Source organism: Oncorhynchus gorbuscha, linkage group LG02 (assembly GCF_021184085.1).
Source record: "Oncorhynchus gorbuscha isolate QuinsamMale2020 ecotype Even-year linkage group LG02, OgorEven_v1.0, whole genome shotgun sequence".
NCBI classification, from domain to species: Eukaryota; Metazoa; Chordata; class Actinopteri; order Salmoniformes; family Salmonidae; genus Oncorhynchus; species Oncorhynchus gorbuscha.
This window is the reverse complement of record NC_060174.1, coordinates 100,098,373-100,108,004: the sequence shown is the minus strand read 5'-3', so window position 1 is coordinate 100,108,004 and position 9,632 is coordinate 100,098,373. Positions and strand designations below refer to the sequence as shown.

General features: G+C 40.4%; 1 protein-coding gene across 1 annotated transcript; it reads right to left on the bottom strand.

Moving 5' to 3' along the window:
- Window positions 1-441: 441 nt before the first annotated feature.
- On the bottom strand, window positions 442-7,542 carry LOC124014194 (D(1)-like dopamine receptor). The gene has a single exon (XM_046328958.1). The coding sequence runs from the start codon at window positions 6,187-6,189 to the stop codon at window positions 4,858-4,860; it is 1,332 nt and encodes a 443-aa protein (XP_046184914.1). The 5' UTR covers window positions 6,190-7,542; the 3' UTR covers window positions 442-4,857.
- Window positions 7,543-9,632: the final 2,090 nt, after the last annotated feature.

The window sequence follows — 9,632 nt, the reverse complement described above, 5'->3', positions numbered from 1 at the left end:
TCAAATGGAAACATTTAACAAATGACATATGTTTGTAGAGCATTTCCCACAATGGTGTCAACTTAAAATCAGCCTCAAACAAATGGACAGTTGCTTGAAAATGGAATTAAAAGAGCAGATGTATTTTTTTACATCAGATCAGAGTGACATTGACTTTGCCAGATCAGACACTGACTGTTTTGTGGTTTGTTTTTCTTTTGTAAAAACGGGATGAAAGGCTATTTCAACTCTTTCATCCTCACGTAGTTATGTAAATGATGTGGGATATGAACAGAGTGAGGCCATCAAAGCTGAAGAAAAAAAACGTGTGTCATTGTTTTCAGGAGTCAATTCCTATTGATCCTCCACAAAGACATGGTTTTCGAAGAAACGGTTGCAATCAAACTAGAGGATCACACCAAGTCACCCCATCTAAATACATATAAATCAATGGCACAGGTGAAAAATGAACATACACGTTTATTCTACATGTAGTAAGGGCACATATTGTACAAACTGTAAACTAGGTACTGTAATACATTTGAGGATTGCTTTTCTTCAACACCTTCTTGACAACTGCAGAACATTATTTCATCTGACTGGCGAGTGCCTTGACTTTTCAATAAATCCACACTGAAAAACAGCACAAACAGTTTTCTACTCACATTTAAGGATTCTAAGATTTTTTTAAAAAAAGCACTTGTGTTCACATCTAGATTAGAACATTATACAATACTGTTTTTCATTTTATGTTTACATGAAGGTTTGCTGTTGAATGTCGAGGTAGGGGTGCCATCATAAATAAATAATCTTAACAAAATGAGCTGGAGAACAATACACTTGCAGTTGGACCCATCCAAAAAGGATGTTGTTTAATGTCATACAAGGAGACAGTTATATATCCCTATTTGTCATTTGATGCAGAGGAATGCTTTGCTGTCAGCTAGGTTAACAAAAGCATTGTTACATGTGATGTCACAACAAACATCTAGACAGAACGATACACTTGTTTCTCATAACCTGTGGGGCACCCCTAGGAAAGACATTTGAGCAAACAAGGCATTGTGCTTTTTAAATTTTGCAATGTAATGCCCAATTCATAAAGTGCCAGCAAACTGTGGTGAGCAGAGTTAAACATGACTGGTAAATTTGGCGGCTTAAATCTATCTCAGGAATTATACAGATATAGCAACAAGCAAGATAGTTAAACCATCTGAAACCAAAATGAATATTAATCTGTATAAATGTATAAAACCAAAAACTCTGGACAACCCTCAGATACTTCAAAGTGCCATGCCAGTGTCATAATTGTTCATATGGCTAAGAAAATGAAACTCATAAAACTTTACAAAACATTGTCATCTCACAGCATGAGCTTCACATTCAGCAAAATCATTGGAAACAAAATATGAATAGACAATTGTTTATATAGGGCATCTTTATGCAGGCCCAATTACCTAGTTGTATGCCCAGGTGTGCGTGTTGTGATAGAACCACAGAGGGGAACAGCAGGGAAGGATTGTTTACTAATGAACTAAATCCCTCTGAGTAACAGCTTTCTCCACTGATTAGACGGGGCCTGACAGGAGGAGCACTGAGCAAACAAAGACAGTCTTCTAGAATGTTCCCCATAGCTGCTCAGAGTTCATTTTTTATCGTAGATTTGAGCAGACTCATGTTTGTAAATAATTAGAAAATAAATTATAAGCAAAGGATATAGTTAATCATAGAGAGACTGGTCAATATTTGGGAATAGGACAACTGATATGGTAGAAAATGGAAAAAGGCCAACGTTCACTTCACATAGATGCTGCTGTTTTGCCTTCGTCAAAGACATAATGCCTTTGGAAAAACCTTTTTAAAATCAGATGCTACTATATCAAGTCAGCACTTTAAGAAAAAATGTGTTTATTATGGAATTGATGGCTTCTAGCACCCCTTGACAATTGGAGTAGAGCTGAGCAGTGGGCGCGTTCCACCTTCATCTACAAAATGACAGAGACAGAGGTCTTATCAGAGAGTTCATATTTTGGCACTTGTCATAGAAGGCTAGACTTGATGGACATACACTCTTAAGAATCCAGGGCCAGGCAAATAAAATGAGGTCATAAAAACTCAATTGGATTACAGGAAGGGGTGGAGCTAGGTGGCTTCTCAACCTCTTTTTGTAGCTCATAAGTAACATGCTGATTCAAAAATGTTCTCCCTGTTGCATTTATACCAAATTTGATTTCCCAGAACCAATTTAAGACTAATACCATTAAATTACCATTGATGTATGACAACTCCATGCTTTTACACCTGTCGATACAAGAACAAGGTTGAGGCCTGGAAACAACTGAGCCACAATGCATTAACTCTAGTTCATTTTGACATCAAAACCATGTGCCGTAGACTTTCCATCATGGAGCTATGATAAATTGGGAATTGTAAAGAGTGTTAAAATATGTCCTTCACCCAATGCACACCGCAAAATCGAATTGTCCTAATTCCAATGTAGAGTCATGCAATGCCTCCTGAAATGCTTCCTGAAATGAAAAGCCATACAGGTACTAATTGAAAGCTTTAACCACACTAGCTCTATAGAACTGCTCCTCATTTTCACCAACAGCATATAGTTTGCCATCGGTCAAATTCAATACTGCAGAGAAAACATCTCAACAGTTACAGCTACAAATGAGATAATTGATCAGAAGAGTGACAGGACCAAAGCATACAGTGGGTGTTTAACAATTTGGCTGCTATGAGCACAACAACAGTCCCACTGTTCCCTTAAACATCATAGCTCCAGCTTAAACAATTCACAATATCAGTTTTCAGCGGTTTACCAAAGGTCATTTGTGTTCTGGCTGTGTGACTGTTGACTTGCATAAGGTGCAATAATTACATTTTTCAATTATGCATTGACGGCATTTACTGCTGCTCACTAAGCTGATTGTTTCCATGCAAACTGACCATTAATGGAATCAGAATCAGCTCTCTGCATTAGGACAGTAGAAGGTTGCATCCTAATATAGTGCACTACTTTTGACCAGAGCCTTTAGGGAATAGGATGCCAATTGTAAAACACTTGAAGAAATGTCTGATGGGCCCCGACTTGCCAAAAGAATCACTGATGCCCTAAGAGTGTGAAGAGGTACCACTTTTTAGGGGAAGACGTGTCTATTGGGAGAGAGTAATGGGGATGAAGTTGGGAGAGAACTGTGTCCACGGTGATGCCTATGCTACAGCTACACTCGTAGACTTGACTTGACTTGCTGATGCGATGATGTGTGCTAGGAGGGCTTAGAAAGTAGGCCCTGTTTCACACGGGACTGTTAGACACATGGTGTTGGTTCTTTAAAATCAGATTTGACAGTTTTTTCTTTAAAATCAGATTTGACAGTTTGTTCTATTAAATCAGATTTGTCAATTTGTTCTTTACAATCAGGTTTGACAGTTTGTTCTTTAAAATCAGATTTGACAGTTTGTTCTTTAAAATCAGATTTGACAGTTTGTTCTATTAAATCAGGTTTGTCAATTTGTTCTTTACAATCAGGTTTGTCAATTTGTTCTTTAAAATCAGATTTGACAGTTCTATAAAATAAGGTTTGTCAATTTGTTCTTTACAATCAGGTTTGACAGTTTGTTCTTTAAAATCAGGTTTGACAGTTTGTTCTTTAAAATCAGGTTTGACAGTTTGTTCTTTAAAATCAGATTTGACAGTTTGTTCTATTAAATCAGGTTTGTCAATTTGTTCTTTAAAATCAGATTTGACTGTTTGTTCTATAAAATAAGGTTTGTCAATTTGTTCTTTACAATCAGGTTTGACAGTTTGTTCTTTAAAATCAGGTTTGACAGTTTGTTCTTTAAAATCAGATTTGACAGTTTGTTCTATTAAATCAGGTTTGTCAATTTGTTCTTTAAAATCAGATTTGACCGTTTGTTCTATAAAATCAGGTTTGACAGTTGGTTCTTTAAAATCAGTTTTGACAGAAGATTCTTTGAAATCCAGTGTGACAATCAGAGTGAGCTCCATCAACACTTTTGCATTTCCCAATTGGGAAAATAATGTACTACAAAAGGGGAATGCAACTAAAATATATAGAAATATGACATACTTGGCATAAGATGTTGTATCTCTGTGAAAATGAAAGGTATTTAAAGCGTCCGTAACTGACAACGTGTTCTAACTATCAAATGCATACATGTGTATACACCATACCTTACCACAACCCTACCATGCTGAGGCTTACCACTTCAATTTCACAACAACACAAATGCAAGAATTGATGAGGGTTGTTTGGAACCATTTTCACCATCCTATGGTCTCTCTCCATATTATTTTAGTCAGTTATCATTAACCAGAAGTGTATTCAACTCTCTAATAAATTATGATGATTATTATAAATAAAATTTTAAATAATTATACACTGTTGTTGACATCGAAAAAAATAATAAAAACCAATTATCTTTATAGTTATCTTTGTAAGAATATGAAACACGCTGTACATATAAATGTAAAGCACTTACCTACGAGACATTTTGCTAATATTTCTACTTCTTTCTCCATGTTATAACAGCTTCCAGGATATTTGTCACTACTGTGTACACATGCAAATGTATACATATTTGTAAATACAACACATGTATACACGTGTGTATTTCATTTTACTTTATTCAAGTTATGGAACATTTATCAACAAATCTGTCTATACTTTAATAATAAATGCTGAAGGTGTTTTGCAGATAGTTATCCAGGATAAAGTGCCTTCATTTGAAACATTCTGTAGATTTCCATAGTGATTTGAGTTTTAAGGTTCGCAGTGAAGCTCAGTTTGTATATACCACACTCCCTCTGGGTTCCTTCTCATGTTTGTATACCAATACATACACCCGTCAACATGTCATAGTTTTGTGTTGGCCGTTCTGAGTTATAGGATTAATCTTTTCCAGTGACACATCGGCATCGCTGCCCAAGTTCCCAGAAAGGGACGGGGACAGTTTCTCCAAGGTCTTAATCCCAACCCCATCCTTCTTCTGCAGCTCCTCCTCCTGACACAGGATGCTGTGGGGAATCACATAGGTGGCATTGTTGCTTTCCTTGGGAATGTGCCCTTTGGGCTGATACTGGGACGCAGGCGGCTGGGATCCGTTGTTGTTGATGCTCACTATCTCTATGGCATTGCTGCCCGGGCAGAGTCTGTGGCAGCCCAGCAGGATGGAGAACGCTTTGCGGAAGTCCGCGTTGAAGGCATATATGATGGGGTTGAGTGAGGAGTTGGCCCAGCCGAACCAGACAAACACGTCGAAGGTGCCGGGGCTGATGCAGAGGAAATCAGAGGGGCCGTTGGGCTCACAGAAGGGTACCATGCAGTTGAGGATGAAGAAGGGCAGCCAGCAGCACACAAACACCCCCATTATGACAGAGAGGGTCTTTAGGACTTTGGTTTCTCTTTTGAAAGACATCTTGAAGGAGCTCTCCGTCTCCATGTTGGAGCTGTTCCCCATACTGCTGTGGCGGTTCTTGGCACTCTCCGCAGCCCTCTCCAGGGCTGAGATCCTCCTGATTTGTATCTGGGCAATTCTGTAAATCCGGGTGTAAGTCACGATCATGATTGCCACAGGGATGTAGAAGCTGATGAGGGAGGAGGAGATGGCATAGGTCCTGTTAAGGCTGGAGTCGCAGTTGTCCGGCGGCAGCTCACCGTATGTGCCATTGAGCTCCAACGCCGCAGCCTTGTGCCAGTTCAACTGCACAGGGATGAAAGAGATGAGCACAGACAGCGTCCATGCCACACTGATCATAATAAACGCCACCTTGGGTGTCATCTTCCTCTCGTAGCGGAATGGGCTTGAGATCGCCCAGTATCTGTCCACACTGATGACACATAAGTTCAAAATGGACGCTGTTGAGCACATGATGTCGAACGCCACCCAGACATTACAGAAGGCACCGAATGGCCAGAAGCCCACGATCTCCGTTGCTGCCTTCCATGGCATCACCAAGATGGCCACCAGCAGGTCTGAAATGGCCAAAGAGATCACAAAGAAGTTGGTGACCTTTGAGCGCAGGTGGCGGAACTTGGTGACTGCAACACATACCAGTGTGTTCCCCAGCAGTGTGGTCAGGATGAGCGCAAAGAGAAAGCAGCCTGTCAGAACGCGCTTGGATGAGTCTCTCTCCAGCAAATTATCGCTATCGCGGACCGTGGAGAAGTTCAAATCCATGTTTCTGTCAGCTTGTAGAGATAGAAATCACCCCATAATTCCAATCACCTGAACTCAGGCCAATTAGAAGGAAAATGATCCCTTGGCCTCTTGCCTGGGGGCCATCAAGTCTGGAGGCTGGTTCACCATGCTCATCACAGCAATCATCCTGCAGAATAGTGTCTATAAATATTTCAAAAAGCACTCTTTATAAATGAGCCAAAAAATGCACCCTGTTCATGAATTCTCAAAGACATTCTACTGTCAGAGCAGCAGTTTTCAACTATGGATATTCCATCTGTTATTGAAGAGTTTAATATGATGTACCTACGAATCTAAACTTTTACTCTGCTTTATCATATGTCTATTTCAATGACCTGTCAGCAGTCATCTGAAAATTTCACAACATATTCTCGCCGGCATGTTCAGTAAACAGAGGCTAGGCCAATCATTAGCCTTATATACGGGCTCGTCGATACAGTCTATTGATCATATTAACACTGTGTTTATCTGATTTGTTTAATGACTGACGAGGCGTGTCCGTGTGATTATATTCGTGCCCTTATTGACGCTCCATCCAGGACAAGCAACTGCAGGGCACATGCACTGGACAAGATGCCTGACGCTTTGGACGGTGATGGAAATGTAGACATGCAGTTGCAATATTGTTGAACTGAAATGCACACGCATCATAACAACAACATAAATACATCGTCCGTATCTTTACGCATGAAACGTGGCATCTGTAGCCTATGTTTTATGAAAATGTAGCAATTAAGTTTCCATAAGCACCAAGAACACACAACAGGCTACATCTTACTGTGGAGCAACAAAACGATAATCCTGGAGCTCAGTCCGTTCGTGCGGTCCATTTTTGTCCCACATCGAGTCTCCAAAATTGCAATGGGACTCCATAGAAGATGAGCTGTCAACTTCTTTTAAACAACCGTTTTTTTGTAAATGTCCTTAAATCCTCAAAGAAAGCTCAATGGTAAACCATGGTTCACTTCGAAATAGCAGGCTCTACATATTCTCTTTCCCGCGTATCCGTCTACAGCAGAAGCGCGCGCCTCTGTCTGCTCTCCTCGCGTGTGCTCCAGATGCAGCCCGCAGCCTCAGTACCGCTAGCAGTGTGTTATACTCATTATATGTCCTTTCAAACTTCCCTCTATCTTCACCCGAAAAACTGTGTGACCACATCCAGACAAGGTCGAAATACCGTCCGATAGAATCATTTCAACTTGTGCATCTTCTCACATGCTCCAGATCAACAAGAATACTAGCACGAGTTAGTCACGCTTTCCTAAACGCACTAGATGTCATTTTTTCTTCTTATGTTCAAGTTATTGTGAAGAGATCCACATTCCATCAAAGTCTCCAGTCCTTATCCACCACTGACGTGTCCGAAGTGAAGTCTCTCACTTGTAGATTGAGGGAAGATGAGACGTTTTCTGCGCCATATGCACTCAGCTGCGCGCCAGGGTCTCTGGAAACGTCCCCACCAGCTTGTTTCATCTCATGCATCAACAGGATATTTAGCTGAAATGTGTTCATTTGTTCCTATTAAAGCCCACTCTTCGATATTGATATTACTTTTATAATTACATGATTATTTATACAGTAGCGTAATATTACAGCAATTGATTTAGTTTACTAAAACTGTGTGGAGTGAGTGCCAAAAATAAAGTGTTACTTTCGGTCCCGGTTCTCCCTTATATCATATAAGGGATTTGATAAATTAGCTCAAATTGGAATTAAATAAAATGAACCACGAAATTATGAAAACATCTCATGCTGAAATTGTCTCAAAGTTTAACTTGAAGGCAATCTATTTGGATAGATAGGCACAATAACGCTATCTACTGGAGACCATATGTATTACAAATAAAACACATGAAAATGTGGGATGCTGCAAGGTTATGTTAGGCTATTATCATCATCATCATCATCATCACCGAATAAGAACACCAATACATCTGATATATTCCAGAGGCAATAGAAAAGGACACATACCCTTGTGCAGTATGTGTTGACATTTAGGTCTGTGTGGACAACTGGTCAGTTTGGATGATAAACTATTTAGCAAGCTGAAAACCTCAATGGACCCTTCCATACTGCCGTCTATGTGTAGTAGTGGGGGCTGCTAAGGGGAGATTGGCTCATAATAATGTCTGGAATGGAGTTTTATGGCTGGAATGGAGTGAATGGAATGGCATCAAACACATAAAAAACACACATTTGATTCCATTCCATTCATTCCATTTACTCCATTCCATTCATTCCATTTACTCCATTCCATTCACTCCATTCCAAATCATATCAACTCATTATTATGAGCCATCCTCCCCTCAGCAGCCTCCACTGATGTGTAGTATACATGTGTGAGTAATTCATGAAGACAACCAAGTGTCTGAGGCCTGGCGGAATACACGCCCACTTCTCCCTGTAGCACCAAGCAAAGACGTGCGTGCAGCAAGGTTCAGTCAAAGCCCAGAGTCTCCCTGTCACCACAGACCACCATCCACGTGGTAATGTATTTCTGCATCGCATCCTAAAGCAAAATCAGATACTGTATTCAAATATTTATATCCAAAATTCAATCTTCTAGAAAAGTTATGAAAGAGCACGTCAGAGCTGATATTCGTATTGTCGGATCTTTAATGACTAATGACGACATGGGACGACAGGAAAAGGGCATAGAGCCCGGCCTGGTTGTCTCTGATAGGAGGAATGGTCTAAGACTGAGAGACTAAGACTGGTCTATGACAGTGTCAGAGGCAGAAAGATGGTTAATCACGCCCCTTGGCATAGGCCACTCATTGCAGTTTGCATAACATAATGGAATGGAATTCAGAATGACAGTAATTGTATGCCATTTCAACATACACTATATAACATTTACTGGAATGCCTTCAAATTAACCAGTGCAATAGCTGGGATGGACTTGTAGGGATGCTACAGAGTAATGAAGTATATTTGTATTGTTATGGTTTTGTTTGTGGTGAACCCATTACTTACTACTTATAATTTCATAGCTGTAATATTTTTTCCTAACCAAGTAAAAAATGAACAGAGCGTGTTCAGTGTAAGTAGTAAGGGGAAATTGGTGGTGTTGGTGATTGTGGTGGTAGTGGTGGTGGTGATGGTGGTGGAGGTGGTGATGGTAGTGGGGGTTGTGATGGTGATGGTAGTGATGGTAGTGGTGGTGATGGTGATGGTAGTGGTGGTGGTGATGGTGATGGTAGTGATGGTGGTGGCAGTGATGGTAGTGATTGTGATGGTGGTGGTGGTGGTGATTGTGGTAGTAGTGATGGTAGTGATGGTAGTGGTGGTGGTGATGGTGATGGAGTGATGGAGGTGGCAGTGATGGTAGTGATTGTGATGGTGGTGGTGGAGGTGATGGTGCTGATTGTGGTAGTAGTGATGGTAGTGATGGTAGTGGTGGTGCTGGTGGTCATGGTAGT